This window comes from Notolabrus celidotus, chromosome 3 (assembly GCF_009762535.1).
Source record: "Notolabrus celidotus isolate fNotCel1 chromosome 3, fNotCel1.pri, whole genome shotgun sequence".
Lineage (NCBI taxonomy): Eukaryota > Metazoa > Chordata > Actinopteri > Labriformes > Labridae > Notolabrus > Notolabrus celidotus.
The window spans coordinates 4,008,363-4,036,159 of NC_048274.1; the positions used below are offsets into that span (position 1 = coordinate 4,008,363).

A 27,797-nucleotide genomic window follows, 5' to 3' on the forward strand; every position below is an offset into this window, starting at 1 on the left:
GAAGGATGTCTCCAAAACAAATCAACCATGTTAAAAAAAAGTGAGGTACATCAAATGTTGTTATCAAACTGTGTCTTTCTGTATTGGAGTTTCCCTTATTTGTTTGTTCCCTCTGGATTGTTAATCTGTAGTCAGTCTTCATGATATATAACACAATTATGTGCCATGAGGTCCTGTATCCTGCAAACAATAATATATGTAAGCTGTTTACAAAGCCTTTTGAAATATTGATGCAAATAATGTAGAAACAGAATCTGAGGAAGCAACAGTATCTTAAATGAAGACAGAACTGGGCTCATTGTTGTATATGTAGGTATGCAGCCAAAAGGCCCTTTTTTTTACCCCTATATGAAAGTGACCACAGATGATGCATATTTAATAATGTCCTGCCCTTTAATGGCACACAAAGGACACTGACAATAAAACTCTTGCCATGTTATTTGGTCATGAGCGTTGTTTTCTTTAATTTATGCTGACAACGTAACTTCTACATTCATATGTTATTCATATGGTCTCATTAAGCCAGCTTATATTCTGAATATTAAACACTCAGCCTGCTTGTTTACCCCTCTCTCACTGGCTCTCCACATTATTTCATTTTTACGGCACCTTTCATGCCCTAATTGAAAATAGGCACTCGCTCGCCGCCTCTCCGCTCTCTCCCTCTTTAGCATTTAGCGAGAGCAGCCAGAGACAATGCAGCCATTAGGAAGTGATTAGAGCCCAATTAGCCGTGCTAGCAGTTAGCAACCGGGAAAGTGGGTCAGGTTGCTAATAGCCGCCTTCCTATTGGAGGTGGCTGAATGAGAAGGGGGGGGGGACCTGCTGTGATTATAGAACAGCAGGGAGAATAAGGGGGACTGGCACTGCAGGTTAGGGATGAGGGAAGCTTTGATGTGGGCCAACAGGACAGACTGTGCTGTGCTGGCCATGAATGGGGTCAGCTTGGATTTCGGGGTCAGAAAGGAACAGAGTAAGAAGGGCAGGACATGGAGAGGCCCCCGGACGCTGGGATTTCTGGTCGTTGTCATGACTGGACCCAGTGACCAGGACTGACACGCTCCAGTTGGGTTGCCATGGGTGAAGGGAAGTGGTCAGTCTTGTGGGTCAAAAGTGACACTGGAGTGATGGACTTGGACTCTGCTGCATCAAAGACTCAGCACAAAACAGGCATCCAGACAAGATTTAAAGCTCCTAAACGCCTCAGTCTGTCACATAATAGAGAGGCCTCAGTCGGGTTAAAGTTTGTGTAACTGTGGTCTGGAGTAATAATGGAGTCTAAAGGTCTGCAGGTTGTCAGTCATATACCGACATTCAACCCTTCTTAGGTTAGGTATCATCCTGCCACTAAATTTAGTAACAAAATCACAGGTCAGAGCTACCACAGTACTAACAACAAGCAGTGACTTCTTAATTTCTTTCACAACAAACACAACTATGAATCTTACTAGCATACCATCAGCTTTCCAACCATGAAGCTATAATCTTCTATGAGCTTAGTAGACTCCAGTAGCCAAGTCTAATCCAAGGTATGTGCTTTTTTTAAAGCAGTAAACAAGATCCCCATTGCACTGGGATTATTTTGATACAAGTTAAATAATACAAAATCTACAGTTTATCTACCTTCACAAGGGACCAATAGCAAGATAATGAACCTAGAGGTTTCTGTGAAATGTTATTGAACCTACGATAAGATAGGACACAACACGATAAACACGCCACAACACAACACGATACACACAACACAACATGATAGACACGACATGACACAATGCGATAGACACGATACAACACAACAGGTTATACACAACACAACATGATAGACACAACACGACACAATGCGATAGACACGATACAACACAACATGATAGACACAACACAACACAACGTGATAGACACCACACAACACAACGCGATATACGTGACATGACACAACGCAACGCGATATACGTGACACGACACAACACAACGTGATAGACACGACACAACACAACATGATAGACACGACACAACACAACATGATAGACACGACACGACACAACATGAAAGACATGACACGACACAACACAACACGATATACGTGACACAACACAACATGATAGACACAACACAACACAACGCAATATACTTGACACTACACAACCCAATGCGATAGACATGACACAACACGATATACACAACTCAACATGAATTATGTGGCACGACACAATGCGGTAGACAGGACACAACACGATATACACAACACAACATGATAGACATGACACAACACAACGCGATATACGTGACACGACATGACACAATGCCGTAGACAGGACACAACACGATATACACAACACAACATGATAGACACGACACAACACAACGCGATATACGTGACACGACATGACACAATGCGATAGACAGGACACAACACGATATACACAACTCAACGTGAATTATGTGGCACGACACAACACAACGCGATATACGTGACACAACACAACATGATAGACACGACACAACACAACACAACGCAATATACGTGACACTACACAACCCAATGCGATAGACATGACACAACACGATATACACAACTCAACGTGAATTATGTGGCACGACACAATGCGGTATACAGGACACAACACGATATACACAACACAACATGATAGACACGACACACCACACCGTGATATACGTGACACGACACGATGCGATAGATAGGACACAACACGCTATACACAACACAACCCGATATACACAACACAACACGACATAACACAACGTGTTAGGATACAGTATGAAAGGACACTATACAATACAAAACGATACAATGGGCTAGAAAAGGATAGGTCATGGTACACAACTATACCATATAAGATGATATGAAACACTTTTCTTCCCCTAAAGGGATTTTTGTCTTGGACTCAAGTACTTTACACATTAAGCCTCCAAAGAAGTATTAAAAATAAGATCAATAGAAGCAGACAACAATCCACATTTAAACTGAAAAATGTGCCAATGCAAACCACAAACACATATATTGCCCATTGCACGTTTTGCATGAAGCGCATTATTAATAAGTGACAGATATAACAATGACGGCGCCATTGCACAACCTCTACGGCCTCATGAAACATTATTTAAAGTTTGAAGTAATTCAGTTTGCATCGTGAGATTCTACTAAAGCACGCCTGCATGTAATCCATACATTTCTGATAATGAACGCATCACAGTTCTTTATCTGTAGTTTCACAGTTTTCTGTTCCTTTAAAACTGAACCTGCTTTAATTTATTTGTGAGCTGGTTTAGGTAGTGGGTCTGTAATTATGAGCATTAAATGCACTCAAGGAAGCACTTACCTTTAAAAATAAACACACAGCAGTCCTTACATGCCAACAGAATGGGTCACTGACCTAATGACCCTGCACTGCCTTGGGCCACATGCTGGTATTACACCACACATTGCCCCTCTTTAGGGTTGGCTGAGCTGTGTGCTTGAGGAAACATGTTGAAAGAATTTAAGTGTTTACGACCCGAGTGCTTAATAACAGCAGTCATTAGAGAATAAAACCAAGAGCAGAAAATGACAGTAGATGAGTTGCCAAAGGGGAAAAGACCACCACTCTAGTTCCTGTCTACCATAAAAACCTGTCTCACCCTCTCTCAGTCTCCCAAAACATCAAGGTGTTTTGGGAAATCAGCCCAAGTGGACCAAAGCTTGTTTCATGGATGGTCAAACTCAAGTGTCAGTGCGTCTGCTCCTGTGTGTTAATGCTTGTCTGCAGCTGGGGGGAAGCATGTAATTTCACACAAGTGTCAACACTTTTCTCTGTGTGTGTTTCTTTATCTATGCGTGCATGTCCAGTTTAAGAGAAAAACGGATGTTTGTTCAGCCCGGCAACTTTAAGTGCTCTAACCTTGATGCAGTTTGCTCCAGTGACCGGAGCAAACATACAAGAACACAGGCAGTAAATGCATTAAGAGGGTAGCATCAAATCGGCTGACACTGTTTAGACACCCCAAGCCATGGTGGTCACAAGACATGAGATAAACCTTCTAGGGCATAAGTGACCAAATTGCTGACCTGAAAATGCCCTACTTTGCACAAATCACAATAATCAACAATAAAGAAAGACTGAAAACTTGCCTCAAAAGCCAAGGTGCAGAGAGGATTTCTCACGTGCTGCACAGAGAGGGCATTGTGGGAGCAATTTCCCCTCCTCAGTGAGTATGATTTCATCCCTGCATTGATGTTTAATTGGTCAAATCTGAACAAATCACATCAGATTGGCACAAAGTTTGAAGCTGCAGGTGTTTGCTTACACATCACGTTCTGATTTCAGCAGCCTGCTCTCTCCTCTCGCTCTCTCCCCTCAGTCATTGTGCTCCAAAAAGTGAGCGGGACAGCCGGCTTTTGTGTGGAGACTGAAACTTTTTAAAGTTTCTCCACATGAATACACTCAAACAGTGACGCTACAGCTCATCAGATTCAGAGAGGCTATTCATTTAGAGAAGGCACAAGGGATGCAAACACACACACACATAGAAACACATGAGCAACAGAAGCGTGCACATACACAAACACATCAGTGCCCCCTGCTCTCTGTGTCTCTGCGCTCTGTGCTGCTTGGTGGATATCCAGACTCTGTCACCTTGTGTTAACACGAAGCAGAAGAGAAGACTCAGGTCTGTGTCCTTACTGTACAGCCGTGCAGTAATGTGACTCTTTAGTGGTGTCACAGCCATTGACACAGAGCAGATCTGGCCCCACAATGGGAGCTGCTGCAGGTGTCTCTCTAACCAAATCAACCTCCAGCAGCACTGTCTAAAAAATGGCTTGTATATCACACTATAATATCATGCATGTCCATCCTTGCATGCATATTTTAAGGTAAAACTAACCTGCAGATCAGACAGACACTGACACATTTTACAGTCACTTTAGGACACAAATGCAAAATCCAAATCAGTGTCAGTTTCACGCCCACTCAAGCAAGAAGTTGGCTAAACCAACATCTCCACAACTCCAAATCCTCTGCAGAAAAGTTCACACCAATATGACAGCCTCAGACAAAGCTTTTTGCACCTCTGCAAACATTTCCCCAAGAGTTCCTGCAGCAAAAACAACAATCAACTAAAACTGCCACACTGCAGAGGTTCAATGCAAAGCTCCACTTCTCCACCTGAAACCTGTTGTTGTAGCTTTAAGTGATCTACAAGTGCATGCTGACAAACCTCATGGGTGCTGCAGACGTCCAGGAGGAACAGAGAAAGAAGAAAAGGAGAGGAGGAGATGGACAGAAGAGGAGGGAAGAGCCCTAAACCTTAACCAACCATCCAGAGAGTGCAGGAGGAGGAGGAGGAGGAGGTGCAGCTCCATGGCAGAGGGGAGGGGCTTGGCAGCATGTCAACAACAGGGCAAGAAGGAGTGGGATTGATAAGGCAACCTCATCCTACCTGCTGCCAATTACACGGCCTGCTGGTCTCACACACACCCACACATATCAACACACACTAACTCACTCATACCTGGCTAGTTAATGATTTTGTCAAAGTAACTCCCACTTTAACGAGGTGGATAGATGAACTTTTGTCCTTTTGGGAAGACTCTTACTCATTTATTCCATTGACTTTATTTACAGATTAAATCATGACAGAAGTCAGGTTAGCACACTTTTCATTGTAGAGCAGCTCCTGACTAAACTCTTTATTACATTATTCACAGAGACCCAACATTCACCACAATGAGTGAGCACTTGGCGACGGCAGCAAGGAAAATCTCCCATTAAACCGAGAGAAGCCTCGGGACAGAGACAGACTCTGGGTGGGTGGTCATCTGCCTCGACTGGTGGGAAATGCATCCCCATACCTTCACTTACATTTACTGGAGCAGTGCTTTCTTACAGGAGAATTAGGATGCACAAAAACTGAGGGAAAGCTATATGGTTATGGTTGTCTGTGTTTGTGTTGCAGGTATTGATGAGGACTTTGATGAATTAGACACAAACATGCTTGTTACTTAAATTATTGTACTACATTTGAATAATCATCTCAGCCTTTATGTCACCAGGAGCCGTGTTGCCTTTTCTGTGTGGATGTCAGAGTCTAGACCTGATTTTGTGATGTGTGTATCAGGAAATGAGATGTCATGTTGTATAATCTGTAATATTTGTGTCGTATGTTTATTTTTATAATGCACTAACTCATGTAAAGCAATGGTGGACTCCAGGAAGAACAGCTGCTACAATACGACAGCTTACAGGGATCCTTATAACTAAACTAACCTAACCTAAAGTTAAATTAAATTACATTGAAAATAAAATAAAATAATATAAAAATAAATTTAGAAATTTAATCAAACAAAACTAAAATTAAAATTAAACCAAAAATATAAAATAAACTTAAAAAACTTAAACAAAATGAAATTAAATAATAAAAAATAAGTTAAATAAAAGAAACTTAATTAACAACAGAGACTTTGTGTTAAAGCTTAACGCTGCACTGTATGTGTTTTTGTTTTTTAACTTACACAGTTTATGCTTCAAATGCAACACACACTTCTATAACAAATAATGATCCTATTATCACTGATGAGATTAAAGGAGTGAAACAATTTGGGGACAATATGCTTGTCCCATTTGTGGGACTAAAGCTAGCAGCCAGTCAGCCAAACTAAGCTTCACTCAGCTTAATGCAAAACAAGGAGTCTGATCTATTGACCAGTAAACAGTCAAGAGCATAGCCCTTTGTAAAAACATATAATCTTTACACTTTCTTTTTCATAAAGCTGAATCAAATGATAATCTGCTTATTAGTGAGCTGTGAAGGTGATGGTGTTTGTTAGTCTTCCACAGAGCCAAGCCAGCTGTTTCTAGTTTCCCAGTAGGAAGATGTGTTTTTTTAAATGCAGTTTTTATAGTGAAGATCCATTCAGTGACAGCTGTGATATTACTGTCTAATGTAAGCCCCAAATATTGGAGTTTCCAGGACTAAACCATCAATGGGCAGTAAGCTGTGTATGTATCAGCTACTGATACAAACACAGAAAGGAAACAACTTAAAGGTTTTTTTAAAGGGTCTTATTAGGTGGATTTTGATTGGGGGAACTTGGAAACCCTCTGATTGCTGGCTGTAGCTCAATATTTAGCATGTTGCAGTGAGAGCATTTGCAGCCTTCTTTGTTACTTTTGGCATAAAGTGTGAAGTTTTATTCCCACAATGATTCACAAGTCTTTTCTTTACCACCACTTTCACTTCTTCCTTTTACAAACACACTCATTAACACAACCTTCCATTAACAGCTCTCTTTCTGCCGCACATCAGAATAAGTATCCCACGGTGCAGCTCACACTGTTGGTCCCTGTTAATTTGTCACTGTTTAAACACAAACAACAGACACTCGCTCTAAAACACACACACACACACACACGCACACACACACACACACACACACACACACACACACACACACACACACACACACACACACATACACACACACTTTCATGCCGATGATTCTCCCTCTCTCTGGGCGGTCAGAGCTCTCAGTCTGAAGCAGGGTAATGAGTTTAGACTGAAAACACTAACACAGTCTATATAAAGCTTTGACCCACTGAGCTGTGGCAGAAGCTATTCCAACACTGGTCTAACTAAATAAAAACTGTCAAACACACACAGTTTGTGCGCTGCAGAACGTTAACACTGTGCAGAATGAGTTAAAGTGGGTCACAGCGAATTGGAATTAACTTGTTGGAGAACAAATCTGACTTGAGAGCAAACAGGAGACGGATAAAGGTCTGTTCATGACTCTGAAGGAGAGTGTAAACTCTGCTCTTTTTATTATCAGTATTTGCCATAGACTGAATAAACAATAGACGTACTTCTGGAGCCAGCCTCAAGTGGATCCTTGATGAACTGCATTTTTTAGCACTTCTGCATTGGCCTCATATTTTTAGGCCAGAGGTTGCCGCTTGGTATTTGCCCATTATCTATTTAAGAAGTTATCCTGTGTTAACACTGTTGGATAAAGCCATCTAACATAAGCAATAAAGCAAAGTTGGTGCAGTTGTTTCTGGCATCCTGCTCATCAGATAAACATGAAACTATTTAGGTTGAAGTCTCAGTACCAGAGAAGAACAACTGGGTTTATACATTTGGTATAGTTAATAGAATATTGCAGTGCAGTGCAGTACAGTATAGTGTAGAAATGTATAGTATAGTATAGTATTTGTTGTAGTCAACAAGCTTGACCTTCTGCTCTGAAAGCCACTTTCAGAAGTCCAAGTGAGTTTTGAGAATATTTGGTAAAAAGTCAGTAGTTCAGTCTCCTCCTTCTCAAACTCGAAGTCAATTTTGGATCAATTCAACACCCATAATTCATTGTTTACAAACAAGCTGTTCTAAATTTGCTGCTGTAAATTCAATACAACAATAGCCGCTGAAGCCCGTGGGTTCGATGGGACTCGATTCAAAATAACAAACTGACCGAGAAAACACAATTTCCAAGAATGAAAGTCAAAATAATGCTAAACCAAATTCCTCTGGATTGTTGAACTTTAGTGAAGAGTAAAAGGTTACCATTTTCCCAAACCACACACAGCTACATCTTTGAAGAATTTTCAGGAACAGCAGAGTCCAAAAGACATTTTTATCCTGCTTTGTTGATTCAAGGGACAGATTCAGAAGTGGGAAAGCAACCAGGATTGCTCTCTCTCTGTTTTTACAACATTATTTATAGATTTTTTTAATTTATAACTACTACTACAGAGGCTACTACAGAGGCTACTACAGAGGCTACTACAGAGGCTACTATAGAGGCTTCTACAGAGGCTACTACAGAGGATACTACAGAGGCTACTACAGAGGCTACTACAGAGGCTACTACAGAGGCTTCTACAGAGGCTTCTACAGAGGCTTCTACAGAGGCTACTACAGAGGCTACTATAGAGGCTTCTACAGAGGCTACTACAGAGGCTTCTACAGAGGCTACTTCAGAGGCTTCTACAGAGGCTACTACAGAGGCTACTACAGAGGCTACTACAGAGGCTACTACAGAGGCTTCTACAGAGGCTACTACAGAGGCTACTACAGAGGCTACTACAGAGGCTACTATAGAGGCTACTACAGAGGCTTCTACAGAGGCTTCTACAGAGGCTACTACAGAGGCTACTACAGAGGCTACTACAGAGGCTACTACAGAGGCTACTATAGAGGCTACTACAGAGGCTACTACAGAGGCTATAGGAGGCTACTACAGAGGCTTCTACAGAGGCTACTACAGAGGCTTCTACAGAGGCTACTACAGAGGCTTCTACAGAGGCTACTACAGAGGCTACTACAGAGGCTACTACAGAGGCTACTACAGAGGCTACTACAGAGGCTACTACAGAGGCTTCTACAGAGGCTTCTACAGAGGCTTCTACAGAGGCTACTACAGAGGCTACTACAGAGGCTACTACAGAGGCTACTACAGAGGCTACTATAGAGGCTACTACAGAGGCTACTACAGAGGCTATAGGAGGCTACTACAGAGGCTTCTACAGAGGCTACTACAGAGGCTACTACAGAGGCTACTACGGAGGCTACTACAGAGGCTTCTACAGAGGCTACTACAGAGGCTACTACAGAGGCTACTACAGAGGCTACTACAGAGGCTTCTACAGAGGCTTCTACAGAGGCTTCTACAGAGGCTACTATAGAGGCTTCTACAGAGGCTACTACAGAGGCTTCTACAGAGGCTACTACAGAGGCTTCTACAGAGGCTACTACAGAGGCTACTACAGAGGCTACTACAGAGGCTACTACAGAGGCTACTACAGAGGCTTCTACAGAGGCTACTACAGAGGCTACTACAGAGGCTTCTACAGAGGCTACTACAGAGGCTACTACAGAGGCTTCTACAGAGGCTACTACAGAGGCTATAGGAGGCTACTACAGAGGCTTCTACAGAGGCTACTACAGAGGCTTCTACAGAGGCTACTACGGAGGCTACTACAGAGGCTTCTACAGAGGCTACTACAGAGGCTACTACAGAGGCTACTACAGAGGCTACTACAGAGGCTACTACAGAGGCTACTATGGAGGCTACAACAGAGGCTACTACAGAGGCTTCTACAGAGGCTACTACAGAGGCTACTACAGAGGCTTCTACAGAGGCTACTACAGAGGCTACTACAGAGGCTTCTACAGAGGCTACTACAGAGGCTACTACAGAGGCTACTACAGAGGCTACTGCAGAGGCTACTACAGAGGCTACTACAGAGGCTACTACAGAGGCTTCTACAGAGGCTACTACAGAGGCTACTACAGAGGCTACTACAGAGGCTACTACGGCTACTATGGAGGCTACTACAGAGGCTACTACGGAGGCGACTATGGAGGCGACTATGGAGGCGACTATGGAGGCTACTATGGAGGCTACTATGGAGGCTACTATGGAGGCTACTATGGAGGCTTCTATGGAGCTTAATGTATGCACACACAAGTCAGGGAACAATAAAGAGTAGCCAATCATTTCGTATCTCATGGCATGGCATTGCTTTGTATCTTTAAATTCTTTCAAAAATTAAAACCGTATGCATAACAACCTCAAATAGATCAGACCACAGCCAACTCAACCTCCTGCAACCTGTTTACCTGACAACCACCTGACGGACAAACACACTCAGCCAATGGATGTCACATCAGAATCTCACACTCCAGTAAATCCCTGCATGTCACCTCATCTCCGTGATGTCCTTATAACTGCGATTAGATAGTCGAAAGGACAAAGCTTGAGATTTCTCCCTTCTAACACTGTCCAGTAAAGCCACAGAGGTTACATTCAAAGAGTACATTCACTTCAGAGAGAGAAAACACTTTATTTTATGGCTTAATAAAACAGTTCAGCGTCAACTGCATTGACCTTCTTGAGATTGAATGAGGCCATCTTGATTTTCTTCTTGTGTATCTCTTGTTGTTTAAATGAAAAAGTTGTTTCTCTGCTGAGTTGCACGCTGGAGGCTATTCATTACTCTCTGGCACAGTTTTTCGACCCTTTTTCTAGGTCTTAAAGCAACAGAGTTAACTCACATTTCTAACTGTGATAACAAAATGCACCCAGAGGATTCACAGATCACCTTTAATTTGCCCTAAATGCTGCAACATCTTTAACAGCGGCGAGGTTACTTCTCTTATTAACATCAATCTTCCAGCCCTACCTCTGCTTCCAGCACACACACACACACACACAAACACACACACTCCAGCTTTAAAAATCTGCAGTATGAGCAATTATAACAGTTCAAAGCTATGTCAGTGTTATAATGCTATGATGGCATCACGAGGATATAGTCTAAGTATGTCAGTGTGTTTGTAGATGCACATGAGGCCTACCTTTGTTCAGGTGAGGGGTGGCTTTGGTTTTGTCACTGAAGCCCTGGCTGCGTCGGTTCCCAGCAGCACTGACCGAGCCTCTTGGAGGGATGTCACTGCCGGCAGTGGACACCCTCGCCGAGGGGCCAGGAAGTCTGATGGAGAGTTAAAGAAAGAGAGGGGAGGACAGGAGGACAGAAAGAGGGCATAGACAGGCCAAATAATTAGCTTCATTAATGTCTGTGAGGGAGGAGATAAAGGTGTAAGTAAGAACATTTAATTTACAGCCTCCATCTGACAGACGTTAAAACACATGAGGGTTACTCCAGGTTTAACACATCCTGCAGGGACGGGCACAAATTCAGTCTCTGACTTCTAAACACAGACATGAGGTTTTCTGTTAATAAGGACTGAGAGTGCAGAGACCATGCAGGTACAGGGGCACTGAACATATACAGAGAGTGTTTAATGCAAACAGGGAGAACACACAAAGGTTAAAAGGGTAACATACATTTTTTTTATATATGCTACAGTGTAAACAGCAGCACATATGTAGATGTGGTCCATGCTACTGTCTGGCAATATGCTGAGTCCATAAGATCTGCTTTAATACCACTCATCTCAAAGATAGGCAACAACAAACGTAGAATTCACTGTATGAGTAAAACAATGAAAAACACATCTTTCTTCATCAAGTAATGAATTTGCTTTCAATGATCATAGTCAGTCCCCAAAGAAGTTCATGTACTGAAACAACCAGAGTCTAACTGAATTTATATAAAAAAAACACTCTGTTGATTTTCTAGTGCAGGGACATTTCTGCCTTGCCTCTGATTTAGGCTGTGAGCTTGAGTCTTAAGGCTAAACTAATCTCTCAGTCTGCTGCCTCAGACTTCCTTTATGTTTTCTCTTTTTGTTTACAGTCATTTTCTGACGTTTACACCTCTTATAAAGCGTGTGTCTTGGATTAGAACATGCACACAGTTTAACAAACACACATTCAGCTGACTATAGGTCTGCCTTGCCCCTCCTCCTGTTTTATACCTACAGTAATCTCATGGAGACAGATGACTGCTCCCAGTGTGAGAGGGTCTGACAGGCTGACAGAGTGCAGGTCTCCGGGGGAGCTGTGAGCCCATCAGCCTCAGATTACAAGTCCTGCTCCTTTATTTCCCCACATGGATTACACTGGCCGTGGATGAGCTCTGGTGAAATTTTTTGACACCTTGGTTTTTCAGATTGTGAGTCTGTGCTGAGGTCTGCGAGCCGGGGTGTAATCTGACCGGGCCGTGGCACATAGACTGCTAATGAAATGCTAATTCAGCAGCAGCAACATCATCAGCATCCTGGGACTGCGAGGCGGATGCTGATAAGCAGATTACGGCTCTTTCTCTTGCAGCTCTTGTATACATTAGAGAAACTCTCATTTCCGGTGTGCCATTCACTTTGACTGGATGTTATTTATCTAGCTACTGCGAGGTAATGAGGTCTACCACATTATTTCATCCACAGCAGTTCAAGATTATTTGGCCTCCAATTATAGCAGACCAGTCTACTGCTTCTGCTACATCTCTTATCACCTTATTCTTTAGGAGTACATGCGGAAATGAGGAAAGAACATATTTAAAGTATTATATATTAAGTCTTCAGCTACAGCACACCACAAATAAGCTTTGGAATATCTCAAAAGTAGATGGCATTCATTTAAATTTGTCTTTGTTTGACCAGCGTTTTAATTAATAATGCTGAAGTTGTTTGATGTTTATTAAATTCTACTAAATACAGTATAAAAAATCACAGTGCATTTAGAAATTCAAGGAAATATTTTTGCTTATAAAAAATGAAGATTGGCATTTAAAGCTCCAGTGAGGAACTCTTAGTTTGAGTTGAGTCTGGCGCCCCATGTGGACAAAGCTGTATTTCTTACCTTTCGACTGATGTTGTTAATATATTGCTTTCTGACAAAAGATGTAATGTAGCTGTATTTAAACAGTCATGCATATAAAAAAGGAGCTTGTGCAGTGTGTGTATTCTGTGGCACCTACCTAGTGGCTGCATTTACAAGCAATAAAAATAACAATTCAAGAACATTGAAGATCTCTTACTTCGGCAGCTCCTATAAGGGCCCTAGTATTGATTTTGTTCTATTTCATGACCCCTCACAGGAGCTTTAAGCAATCCCATCTCAGGTCATGAAGAATACAACAGACCTTTCATGGAAAGCTTAGCAAACAATGAGAAATATACCCTTTATACTGCATATCTACCGTCACATGCTGATAGCATTTCACTCTTTTATATGTTCTGTAACTTATCCCTGAAAACAAAGGGGGTAATAGGGAAATCTGCATATTTCTTGAACAGACATTTAAAAAGGACAAATTAGAAAAGTTTGAAGCTGAACAGATGGAGAGCACCAGGCTGCCTCTCAATTCATTAACTTGTGCATCCTCGGGTCCTCGGCTGACACAGGGAATAATTTCCCATCCGCCATGATGAAGGATCTTTCAATTCATTAAATTATCCTGGAGGAGACAAGGATCGAGGAGAGAGGAGGCTCCTGGATAGTCTTTTTTCAAATTCCTCTCATAGAACTGATCCAAGGAAAGTCACATTAATGCAAGTAAAAAAACATAAATAATCAGCTATATTAAAATATTATATATCTCATGGAACAGGTTATTTTTAAGCTTTGAGAGGGGCATTATGGAAGGAAGGATTTCTCATTTGGCAGATGTCTCCTCATGCTCGAGTGAAGGACACAAGGAGACAAATTAATGAACTGAGAAGCAGCCTAGGAGAACCTCTACACTTCATCTTGTAGTTACATGTTTTGACCAGTAGGTGGGGTTATTGCTTTGCTTTGGAGGGGAGCTGGTGTTGGGCAGGTGCAATGCAAACAGAGTGGAGATTACAGCATGCAGAACCACATCCTTGATTGAGTTTCTCACATAATATGACAGTGCATGCTGAAGAGAGAGGCCAGTTTAAATGCAAAGAGTCCAGAGCATAACAAAGAGTGCAGATGTAAGCTCTGTTTGACCACACATTGTCATATTATAGATGCACAGTCCAGCCATAGATTCTTTCTGTTAATTATTAATGTCACATTATATGGGGGATGTGCTTGTCAAGCAAAACCCGCACACACAAGCACACATACACTTACTTAAGGGTTATCTAAAGGTCTTTCACAGCCCATTTAGCAGGCTTGCCAAATGAGGCACGCTGCCAGACAGCCGGGCTGTACCAAAACGGAGCCTGGAGCTTTAGTTCCTATCAGAGAAACACTACCACTCATGCATAATAGATAGTGCTTGTGGTAGAGATTGCCCTTAATCACAGACAAAAACAACAATGCTGTCATTACGCTACGGTGAAATGTTATCCTTGATTAGGGGCAATTTCTACCATCCTTTTTCCAGGAACAGGACAGGACAGGAGGTGTGTTGGAGGAGTAAAGAGAGGGAAGTGCAAGAAAACAGAAATGCAGGAGGAGCTGACCTAGAGGTCTTTTTCTGACCAAGGGAAAACTTGAGCAGTTTACTCTGAGAGCCATCCCTAGAGGAGAGGAAGAAGGGAGATATGGAAGAGGACAGAGATAGGGCGTCAGGTTTACAGTTATAAATGACAGGAAGTGTGAACAGGAAGATTGAGATGACAAAATGATGGATTAGAGAAGCAGAAAAAGCAAGGAAGAGAAGAATGCAGCGGCAGACTTGGTTGCTTTACTAATAGATTGAGTTTCCCAGTGAGCCTCACCTGGACTGCATCTCGGCCTGTGCTGCTTTCTGGGCTGTGGGGGCAGGAGTCCCATGCGGAGAGTGGCTGAGCTGTGCCGGTGCGCTGCTCTGCTGGGTCAGGGGGGGATGTGCGCTCTGGGACTGGGCGGCAGAGAGGAGAGAGGGCTGGGAGTTCTGCCGGTGGGCCTGCTGCTGCTGCTGTTTGTAGCGGGATAAACTGAAGAAGAGGCCGAGGATGGCTTTCAGATTACCATTCCGGATCTCTGGAATATTTAAAGAGAAGATACAGAAGAGGTTTTAAAGGATAGATACACTCAAGCAGAGGCAAAAAAGGTGATAGATGAGGCATTATCTGTTGCGTCATTCATGCAGAATGGCAGAACTTCTAACCCAAGACACTATAGCAGGTAACATTATTCAGGATAGCACTAAAACTACTGCTTCAACTCGCATTCATAGCCTATGTTGTAGATTTGCATGCATTAGTTCTGTATGTGTACTGTCTGACATTAATGTGGTGTGCCCTGGCTGCTAATGCAAATGCCTTAATGTACAGAGTTTCCATTTCTGTAATCTTTTCCCATCACACAGAGATCTTGTGTTCAGCCTGGGTTCTTGTTCCAGTGAAAGCTGACGTTCAGTGGAGCAGCAGCTTACCCTCCGCAGACAGACCCTGGATGTTGACTCCTTTGGCTGCCAGGAAACTGAGGCAGGCGTCGATGTTCTCAATCTGAAGGGAGAGACAGACACAGCTGTAAGACACGGCAGCCCTCACATTTCCATTCAGATTTGCATATATGTATAATGTGAGGAAACAGACTGATCTGTCTACTGCACGCTTATCCTGAGAGAGTGAACGCAAAACTCGAAATTAACATCAACGCTTTAAATTTGGCAGCACAGGATGTACTCAATATTTTCCAAAGTTGACTTTTGGAAACATTAACGATGATGAGGATTAAAGTGTGTGGATCAGACATAGGCCTGTTTAATAGTCTATAAGCAGCAATTAGCCATTGCTCAAGTAAGGATAAGAACCAAACAGAGAAAGTTCTTCTTAGTTTGCCATTCAAACAAAATCCCTGATTATCATGGATAAAATGCTTTAACATCTGAATCCAGATTTCATATATAAATCTGCATCAAAATGCATATAAAGATAAGACTTATTGACTGATGGTTGTGATGATTTTTGGAGAAAGGATTCATCATCATCACAAATGTCAGGGCTTTTAGAGCGTCATACAGAACTAATTGTGCAGACTTTTCTGTAAATCAGACTTATGAGAAATAAAACTGCAGGTGGATGCTTTTTTCCAACCCTTTTATTTTTGCAATTGAATGAATAAAAGTTATTGTGTCCAGGAAACATCATCATATCTGCATGGGTTGCTTTTGGCAGTGTACCCCATTATCATTATCTACATGCTCAGGTGAAGCAGCGTTCATCTAGAAGCATAGAAAATGGAGATCCAAAATCCCAAAACAATCTCTCTGACAGGCTCAAGCATCAAGGTTATTGTACTCTGATACACTTACATCACTCTAGATGTGACATCCTGGTTGTGTTCCCCATTGATGCAAAAGACACATTGAAACTTGATATCTGAGTGAGCAGAGCTGACTGAACATCACCTCGAGAAATCCCATTCAAATCAATGTTTGTTTGTTCCCTCTTGATCTGCACTCTCCCTCTTCTGCCTCCACTTCTCCCTCTCTCTTGATGAAGGATCACATCCTTGTTTTTAACTGACAGGCCTACACATTCAGAGAGACTGATCCTCCCGCTCAGCTGATTAGTGAAACTCAACATATATGTGCAGGCCACTGCTGACGAAGACCCTGAGTAGATCCCATGTCTGCTTCTTTTAATGTATCCTGTCATGTAAAACAAAGGGACTTCAATTCAAAACCAGTACTACTGTGTGCCTTTGAGGGTTATTTAAAAGACACTTGCATTTTTGATGAATTGATGAGTTTTCTTAAATCTCTAATCATCTTTTCTTTTCTTTCTTTTCATTATTTCTCTGAAAACAGACTTTCTAAAATAAATCTGCACCACCAAGAAGGTTTAGGGCTAAACGTCTAACTTACATTTCTTGTTTTTGTTCTGCTGTGTTCTCACTACAGGTATAAGATCACTCATTTGGTTAAAGTACAGCACGTTTAGAAAAAAGCTTTCTAAAACCAACAAAAAAGAAACTATATAGGAGAGAAAAAACGTGTTTGCTTCAGGCTCCTCCAAATTTGTTGACAAATTAGTTAGAGGAGTGATGAGACGTGTTCCCACCCAAATCCATCTTAATCTTTTTGAGGTTTCAAGCTGTAAGACATGAAAATGGTAGCAGAAACCTCAATGAGTGAAGTCATACAAAGCAGTGCTGGAGAGCGGTGGGAGAGTTTTACATTCGGTCACTGACTTCTCATATCTCATGTTGTGCAGAGCTCAAATAAACCCTGTTTTGACTCCGTAGCTGCATGGTGACGTATTCAAAACAGGATTCAAACGATGCAGACTTTCGTCAGCAGAGAGGCAAACCACCTATGCCAACTAAGTTGCTATGACAGCAGCCTTGGCAACCTGAGCAGACTGCTGAGCTGTCACTGGACCGCGAGAGGATTTGATAGGCAGACGGTCTTTGTTTAGAGCCCATGTGACCCATTATACAGCGAGCCAAAGTAAAGCACATAAACCAGCCATGGAGCAGAGTCATCACACATTAATGATAGTGTGATCAAAGTTTACCAACTGTTGTTTTGATGAGCAAACACAGCAGATACAGCATGATGGGTATCAATACGGCACAGCTGTTCTCTCTCAGATTGCACACGGAGGAAGACGAAGGCGATGAAATGAGCTGAAGAACAGACTGTGAAATGGACAATTAAAAAAAACACCGTACAGGAGTGACAAAGGTTAAAGAGGTGCTAAATCTCTTTGAGCATGACGTTTATTACCAGAGAGGATAGATTTATTACACACTGAAGCGAATCCGCCACAATGTACGAACAACAAAATCCCCACCGTGAAGGTGTAACAAGTCAAATGTAATCTAAAGCAGTGACTTCTAAACACATATGAACCAGGTCCTCTGTAAATGTGGCACACTATGGGCTGCAGGAGGGTCCCACTCACTAAAGATTAATGACATGATTATACTTAATATGCACAGACTAAATATAGCCTGACCTACAGCTCTCTCCGTGCTTCTCCTGTTAGGAGGTATCCGGCTGTGAGCTGCAAGGCTGAAGGAAGCAAGGATTTACATTTGCCTCTATTCAAATCTGTTAGATTCTGTAAGGGGAAATGTGGGTGTGCTATTAAATGTTTGCATCCGATTCAACAAATCAAAGCTTTACAAGCTCTTCTTATGTCACTGAACTGCTGCTGTTACTTCTTTAGTTATTCAATCCTAACAGATTAACTTCAGTGTTACAACCACTGCTGCACTGAGAGGACTCCCATGAACCAGAATGTTTTATGGTTCTGTGCATCCACTCAGATGTCAATGTCAGCAACAGTTATGACTTATAACTACCTAAATCCACTCCTGTACTAATATTGGAAGTCACATTTCCATCAGAATTTCCTAGATCCTTTAGTCCCAGGAACTATTTTCCCATGCCTAGAGGTCCAGACAGGTGTTCTTCTGTGTTTTTGAGTCCTTTAAGGGCCCCCAAAGAAAATGCAAATCTGTCTGAAAGTCTTTTTTTCACATTATGTCATGCTTCTGTACATCAACAATTTAGCAAATGCAGATATAAAAAGCTCCATGTATTCAACCAGTCAGAGATGCTCATTGCTGAAAGTATCATCACAAAGTTCCTGCACTTTCTGGAAAGTAATACTTCACAAGCAGGGAACGTCTAGGGAGTCAAATATTGTCCCTGGAGCTACATTTCTGCATGGTTGCTTAAGTTGGACTTTGACTTCCCTGAAGGTTCTTAGTCCCTAGGAAAGTTCCTGCACTTATGTCACATTTAGTACCATTATGCAGTTGTTTATGCCACATTCAACATCACAAATAACTGCATCAGCACTCATCCTTTTTAAGTTACACCCCTGAGCATTTAGCAAATGCAGAGTCCACTTCTTCACTACCAGTTACCTGCAACTATTGCTTATACTGCATCAATATTCGTTTCAGCTTATCTGCTACAAACTGTTTAAAGTTTAATCAGAAAGGCAACTGAAGAAGCATTTAAGGTGGGAGGCAAAAAGTCCTCAAGAGCTATAGGGTGCCTTTTGGATTCAACTTTGACTTACCATAAAGGACTGAGAACCTTCATATATGCTTCATTTGCACACAAGACTCAAGTGTGCTTGTTAACTTACTTCTATCTGCATCTATGATTGGAAAACAAGGGACTATTTTAAATTCTTTACTGAACTTATTTATCATCTACTACTTGATTCTTTGTGTTTGTGTTGGAGGAGGCCGGCTGACTTCAGGTCCCTGATTGAGCTGAAACAGCAGTGCTTCCCCTGCTGTCATCTCCATGACCTCTGACCCCTGAAACAGCTGTCAGAGAGGCTGACATATGCTGGCCTTAGAGGTGATACAGCAGAAAACTGAGAAACGGCGGGAATGCAGAGTATGTGGCCCTCTGAATACCACGAGCTCTTTCAAAATAAACCTCTAAGAAATTACTCCCTCGACATACCCAAAGACTTCCTTTAATAACCCCAGTCTAAACTTCATGTGAGAGGCTGAACGTCTGACCCTCATACTGCCCCAAATTCTCTGCTACAACTGGGGTTTAAATAGAAGCAGCCTGCAGAAAATATGCTTCATTAAGATATCACAAATGCCAACCCTGTCCCGCTGAGATGTTCCCAAGACCCGCCACTCAGGGGAGAAAAACTGAGCCATGTTATTTAAAACCTGCGAGGATGAGAACGCGACTTAACAAACTTGCATCAGTGACAGCGCCTGATATCTTCCACATAGTGAGCCAGGAGTCACATTTTCGTTCAATGTTTTGATGGCATAGGAGTTAAGAGAACTGTGCAAGACTGAAAAATCCCCGGTTTGAGTCCATCCAGGGACCTCATTAACTCTCAGTTCTCTACTCATCAATCAATCAATCTTTATTTATACAGTGCCAAATCACAACAAGACTCTTTACAAACAGAGCTGGCAGGACCGTACTCTATGTTCTATTATTAACAAAGACCCAACATCAAAACAGGATCAGATCCAGTCCCATTTTACAGACAGGACTCAGTGTGATCTCATCTTAATCCACCATGAGCAGAGCACTTTGCAGCATTTAGCAAGTTACAGTGGCAAGGACAAACTTCCTTTAAACAGGCAGAAACTTCCAGCAGGACCAGACTCATGTTAGACACACATCTGCCTGGACTGTACCAACAGCTATGAAAATGAAAGCTAAAAATATCAACCCCTACCGGTTCGTTTTGTAGCATGTACCTAAAGATTCAAGACTGCAGCTTTTTCTCATAGGCTCATACAGACGTACAGTGAAACACAAAAACTGTGTCATAAAACAATGAAATAAAACAACTTGTGTATAAACTCTAAAAGACAGATATATTATAAAAAGTAAAACAAAGAAAACATCAAACTTTGTGAATGTCAGAGTGAATGGATGGACAAAAAATAAAAAAATGCACAATTTGAAATTCTCAGATGCATTTATATGCCTGCTGTGCTCTACTTTTATATCACCTTGAATTTAACACCTGTGGAAAGTTGAACTGTTGCTCAAACAAGACAAAAAACAGATAAAGAACATCAGTCTGGGCTCATGAAGTATCTGATTGTCTTTCTCCTTATTTGTCATTTCTCAGATTGCTTAGTGTTTGTTCATCATGTTCACATAAGTCATCCAATCTTGGTCAATAAAATGACTTCACACAAATACCTGATAAAGTTATCAGCACTAAAAGCCGCAGTCAGTAAATACAGCTCTGCATGACATCATGTTTTACCAGCAATAACCCTGAACTACAACTTGTACCACTTTTTACAAAACTGTGAAAGTCTCTTTAGGCTGAGTTTTTGTGTCTTATTCCTCTTCTGTTTTCCCACACTGCCGGCTGACGGATGACTCAAACACCCTCAGGTAAAAGCTAACTAAAAAAGTTTACAAATGCTCTGAATAAACACCAAATATGACTGAAGACACACAAACGGTAAAGAGAGGAAGCATGAGAAATCAAATAGAAGAGAACACTTGTTCATTCTCTGCCCAAACTCAACGTATCCTTCACAAGATCCCTCTACACCGCTCTGATGAAAGAACCCTTATAACGCCTCTGGCAGTCCCTACCTGTGTGGATGTGTGATGTGTCCCTGCAGTATGACTTGCTCTGCCCAGCCTCACACCTCCACCCAGCCACCGTCACCTCCTACTCTGCGTCGGCTGCAGCACGGGGCTGAGCAGCCAGCAGCCCTCTGAACAAACACCTCTAGTCCTACTATCACACGGTGGTAATTACTGTGTGTGTGTGTGTGTGTGTGTGTGTGTGTGTGTGTGTGTGTGTGTGTGTGTGTGTGTGTGTGTGTGTGTGTGTGTGTGTGTGTGTGTGTGTGTGTGTGAGAGAGACTGAAAGAGAGCGGGACGGTGTGAGAGAGGGAAGGAGGGCGTGTGTGTGAACAGGAGTGTTACGTGTCTGAAGCAGGGTTTGACTGATAGGAGATTTTAAAGACAGATAAAGGGCAGATATTTTTAAACTGACCAGTGATCCCTGTTTTCATGTCCAAACTTTACAAGTCATGAATGTTTGCACATAATCCCGGGGTTAGATGTTAGAGGCAGTATTAGAAGCATTTCAAAGACACAGTTTTATTACTGCAGGTCTTTGAAAAAACTGAGACAAGGTGTGTGATATTGTGCAATAAATCTTAACTGATACAGCACAGTAAGTAAAGAACAGGAGCACCAAAACATTTGAATACTAGTTTGAACTCTTGCAGCAACATCTGTCTCTAAATAATGATTCTGAAAACAACTTTTTTTTTGTTTGTTTTGCTTTAATTTTACTGCAAAATCTGTAATATAAAGTAAGATGCATCAGTAAAAAGACACTATCTGTTTTTAGGGGCAGTTTTTAAAGTTAATGAGGGAGTAAAGGTGTTTTAAACTGGCGCTGCTACATTCTTCTATCTCATTTTCTATCCAGCATACTTTGGCAGTAAAGCAGTCACTTGCTTCTTGGTGCACCTTAATCTCTGATCCATCAGATATCGGCCCCGATGTGTTTCAACTCTGCTCTATTCGTCTGACTCTGCAGTGACGGCAGCAGCTTCATCGCCCTGAGCTCTCTGTCATTTGATTTCCAGACCGCCTGGTCTCGTGGAGTCTGATCATGCAACATGAGTGTGTGAGACGGTGTCTTCTGTCAGTGTGTGTGTGTGCTTAACTGTGAGTTCTGTCTGTAAGACTGTGAGGTGAAATCTGTCACTTTCTGCCCACACGTACTCTCACGGTCTCCTGAGGTTTCACAGATTACAGCTACCAGCTCACCTGCTCCGCTCTGACATCTACCTGAGTTATTCTCTCTCTTCAGAAATGTGTGCAGAGGTTTCAACATTGCAGAGAAGAGCTGCTCTTCACTACTGCCACCACATACAACGCACACCGTGATGTCTTGCAAATACATTGCAAAATATAAAACTAGTTATTACAGTCTGTAAAAACTAAATTGTATATTTTGAATAAGTAAAGTGGCTGCATGGTGGTCCAGTGGGCAGCGCTTTTGCCTCACAGCAAGAAGGTTCCTGGTTCCAGTCCCCAGTCAGTCAGGTGCCTTTCTGTGTGGAGTTGCATGTTCTCTCTGTTCATGCGTGGGTTCCCAATTAACCTGGTGAGCATGTTTTTGGACTGTGGGAGTAAGCCAGAGTACCCGGCTTCCACCAACAGTCCAAAACCATGCTCACCAGGCTAATTGGTCACTCTAAAGTGCCCGTGAATGTGTGCATGAATGGTTGTCTGTCTCTCTGTGTTTGCCCTGTGATAGGTTGGCGACACGTCCAGGGTGTACCCTGCCTTCCACCTGAAGTCAGCTGGGATTGGCTTCAGCCCCCTGTGAACAGGATAAGCAGTCAAGATAATGGATGGATTGAGTGTCTAAATTCGATCTGGGGCGCTGGTGGCCTAGCGGTCAAAGCGCCCCACATATAGAGGCAACAGCCCTCGTTGCAGAGGCCGCAGGTTTGACTCCCAGCCACAGCCATGTCCTACATGTCTTCCCCCTCTCTGCTCCCCACATTTCCTGTCTCTCTTAAGCTGTCCTATCATAAAGGCACAAAAAGCACCCCAAAAATAACTTTAAAATCAATCTAAATGATCCATCTAAGAATATCCAGCAATATAAAGCATTGTCTCCTGCAGACTGACATCTTCTCAACTGTGATGCTCAGCTACATGTGCTGAGAGCAGAACAAACTAGGGATGAAGAGCACGCTTTGATAGAAAAACTATGAAATGACACTGTTGCTAAATAACCAAAAGCATTATTATTTCTGCATGACAATTTATGAAAGCAAGATATATGCCTGTATTGGTCTGATACTATTGGTCAACAGATCTATCAGTGGAACTCTAAGTTCCCGGTCGAATCAGCAAACTGTTGCATCATATCTCTTCTGAATAGAGGAACTGTGATGGCAATGAATAACTTCCTTATAAAGAAGAAGTAATCACATTAATTCTCTGTGTGTTACAGAGCAGAACACCCCAGCAGGACCACCTCACTCACTATCATGTGACCGCCTCACTGCAGGGTCACATTATTAATTTAAGGGTCTCTCTTATTCGTCAAACACCTTTAGGGGCTGTTTGGTGTTTTTCCAGTGTTGAGCAGCGTCAGATACATATTCCATGTTTGTTGTATTTGGTTGCCTAGATGCAGAAGCTGGGATTGCTCGGTAGTTTTAGAGTCAGTCATGTGATCACCAGCTTACGCAGACGGGGATTTCTTTTACTCTCTCTCTCACACAGAAAGTACCGCTCTCTTTGATCAAACATTAACTGGCCTGTGGAATCATTAAAACAGATGATTTAAGGTCTTGTCCTACTTTCCTTGTTACAACTTCTCCCTCCGAGACCAAATTAATCTGCAACCATCTGCTGCAAGTCTTCAAACCTCAAACTTTGAGTATGGAGCTGATGTGCATGTCGATATAAATACATTAAAAGATTCTTACAACAAAATACGAGCCAATAATTTGCTGTCAGATCCCTAAGAACAGATAATAACTCTGTCTGTGTCTGTTAATGCAGCTCTTATGGACATGTTTCCTTAGATGTCTGAGATGTTTTGACTTCAGCTTTATTTTGCGGTTGTGTTTGTGAGTTCTTGTGACTATTTCTTAATCATCTGCAGCATCTTGTACTGGATGTATACTGGACAAAATGCATGCTGATACCAATATGTTTCTCATAGACCATCATACCTTAAAGGTTGGGCAAATGATGGGCTCAAGGTGACTGAAAACTGCACCTTAAAGTGAGCTTGGGTCCAATACATGCATGCAAACTGCACCTACATTTACATTCCTCTGTAACTGCTTTTGTGTTCTTCAGTCTGTTTTTCATCACGGCTATTAAACACCTGACTGAGTGCCTGGCTGTTAATCTGTCTCCCTACAATCCCACTGTATGGAAGCAGTTAAAAAACATCAGGTTGAAGAGGATGAACAGAGTCCAGCATGGCGGGTGCAAAGAGTACGGGTAATAAATGAACCTCAGAGCGCGTCCTGGTTGAAACAAGATCCTGAATGAGACTCTTTCACTTTCTCTTTCTTGTTGAGTATCCCATCATAAATCAAAGTGTAAAGCACAGCAGGGCTGAACATCTGACTTAAAATGACATCTTATTGATTATTCATGCCTTTCTTTTGCAAATATGGGTTTATGAGATTGTATCAGGCATCTATATGACATTTTATCTCACTTACTCCATGAGAAAACTGCCATGCAGACAGTTTTGATTTCATTTGTTGATGTTTGGGGATATCTGTCATTTTAAGTCCTCTACTGTTAAAATCAATGATATTAAATTTAGGCTGATTACATCACTGAAATATTCCAATTAAAGTTTGACAGCAGCACTAACTTGAGGAAATGTTGCCCCTCTAAATACAACTCCAAGAAGTTAAAGATGTAGTCTGTAGTTATAAGAATAGTTAGAATAAGCCTTTTATATCTACATAAGGAGCAGGAGGCCGCCATCTTTGCACCTTTGCACTGTCATGTTTCTATGTGGGGGTCAACCGATTATCTTATTTGGACGATTAAAAAGTGCACCACTTTGGCTCCACTGCCAGTTTGCTTTCAGAGATCAAGTGGAGACATCAGTGTTAATTTCAGTCTGTTTCCAAACCAGTAAAACTTCCTTATAGCAGCTTTAAGGATTTATTGAATAAATAATCTGGACAACATTTTGGTTATACTGGTTCAAACGAGCCTGATGAAATGTTTGGCCGGTGAAACCATCACTCATTCGGTGTGATTAAACTTACAAGCATTTGGAAACTGCATAATTTTAAAGGCTGATTCCAAAGAATCTGATGGAGCTGATGGAGCATGGGATTCTTGGACGGGTAAACCTGTGTGTCTGTTTGTGTCTGTGTGTGCATGAGTGGCATTCTGTGTGGTTTTAACAGCTCAGCGTGAACTCAACACCCTCGTTCTGGGCTGAACGCACACAAACAAACAAACATACACACACACACACACACTCACACCAAGCTTTACTGGGTGGCAGAGGAATGACCCGCTGATGGGGGTCCGTTTAACGAGGCTGTGACAGTTGTAAAAACAGCCTCTTACGCCGGCCTGGTTAGCAAACATGCTAATCAGCGAGCGTGAGGTGAGAGTTCTTCAGTTTGTTCCACTGATGAAGCACATCTCCATGTTTATTCTTTTAGAGGCAGAGGTTAAGTCAAGTGCTGCTAATTGGCAGCAGCTTTGGATGCTTTGGGGTTTTAATGTGATGAAATAAAATGAAGTAAAATTGGGCTCTTGTGCTCTTCCGCCTCATGTGCCAACTAAACTCTCAGGATTTGTGTGTTTTTGTGTGTGTGTGTGTGTGTGTGTGTGTGTGTGCGTGCGTGTGTGTGTGTGTGTGTGTGTGTGTGTGTGTGTGTGCTTGTTTTGACTGTAATACAACACACAAAGCAGATATTTGCATAATGACTGTGGTTGCACCTGCCCTCAGCACTGCTTGAGCGCTTCAGATTGAGCTTTAAAGCTGACGAACCGACTGAGATTATACGCAGTCATCTAATATCTGAGCTCATACATGCAAAATAACACTAACTTTAAACGTGTATACAATAAACAGCATCACTCTGTCTCCATTTAGACTTACACACACTCCTATGACAAACAGGGCACTATCACGTACATATGCATCTTAATCGTCTCACAGAAATCTTCGTTTTTTAAGAAAAAAAAGATTCTGTGTCCAGAATAGCAGAAAGTCCTGAGAGGATGAGGATAAACAGAACCACAAAGAGACACTGAGACCACTGAGACCAAAGAGAGCTCAATTACAGGTGACCAGGGGGCGTAATCAGCGCTAATGTGAAGGCCTAATTGGTGATGGACAAAGAATAGAGGAAGATAAGCCATCTCAAATGTGAACGCAACACTTCACCTCCTTTAGGATCAATATTTGTTGTTCTCCCACGTGTATCTAATGTCATATTGAGCACTTAAACATACAGTGAGGAGTTTTTAACCCTTTATATACAGACTGATATCACTACTGATGCTTCTCTATGAGCTTAAAAAGTGGAAACACTTCCAAGACATCAAGAAGAAAAGACGTAAAGTTTCTCACAGGATATTTGAATTATGGTTCTGATGATGATGTTCATAATTAGACTCACTGCTGTAGAGGTAAACCAAGAGTTAACTGAGCCATGTGATAACCAGTCTCTTGATATAAGCTGCCCAGGATGACTATGGTTAAGCTAAATAAAGCCAGGGACCCAATAAGAGTCCATTACCTTACGATACGATAGACACGATACCCAATACCAAGCCCACAATAACAACAATATCTTAATAGAACAGTTCCTGGATAGTTGATAAATTGTAAGACTGGTTTATTGCCTACAAAGGCTTCAACATAAAATGATGAAAAGAGCATCCAAAGTCGTGTAACATGAGAGAAAGTGAAAACAGAGCACATCCAGAACATGAAAGAAGAGAACCACAAAACACTCAAAAAAGCACAAGAAATCATTCTGAACCACAGGCTGTCCCCATAAGTATAGTCATGCAGGTCCATGTGGGTATGTTTTCTGGTAATATAGAAGGGCTCAGGGATCAGCTGTGCTTCCACATCCTCCTCAGTTGTTAACTATATGGGTGTGTATCTCTCTCTTTCTCTCTCCGGTGCTTTGGGAGGCTTCGTCAGTCTGGCGGGTGGCCAAAAATAGCCCCCTCAGCTGGCACACTGGCCCAATTTACGACCCTTCACATTCAGCTGAGGGCAGCCCTGCCCTGAGCGCTGCCGGCTCGCTTCCCACAGAGAACACCAAACTGTGAAAACACTGAAATCCCACCAGCAGTGTCACAAAGAGAAGCCCACTTCCATTCCTGATAAATGTCACAGCAGACACAAAAACATCATAACTGTCTGCAAGCATTGTCTTTGTCATGAGTGCTGATGCTCCCTGCCTCATTTCACTCCTGAGATCAGAGGAAGGCCGTCTCTTCTCCATGTGTAATAAGATGAGG

The 27,797-nt window shown here is 42.1% G+C and overlaps 1 protein-coding gene across 1 annotated transcript in view; it reads right to left on the minus strand.

Annotated features, from left to right (window-relative positions):
- Positions 1-27,797, minus strand: part of nav2a (neuron navigator 2a) — a 308,111-nt gene that overhangs the window by 74,628 nt on the left and 205,686 nt on the right. Inside the window, exons 5-7 of the mRNA XM_034679846.1 lie at positions 15,732-15,804; positions 15,094-15,337; positions 11,353-11,486 (exon numbers count right to left, since the gene is read on the minus strand). Coding sequence (XP_034535737.1) covers positions 11,353-11,486; positions 15,094-15,337; positions 15,732-15,804 — 451 coding nt within the window. The remainder of the gene's footprint in view (positions 1-11,352; positions 11,487-15,093; positions 15,338-15,731; positions 15,805-27,797) is intronic.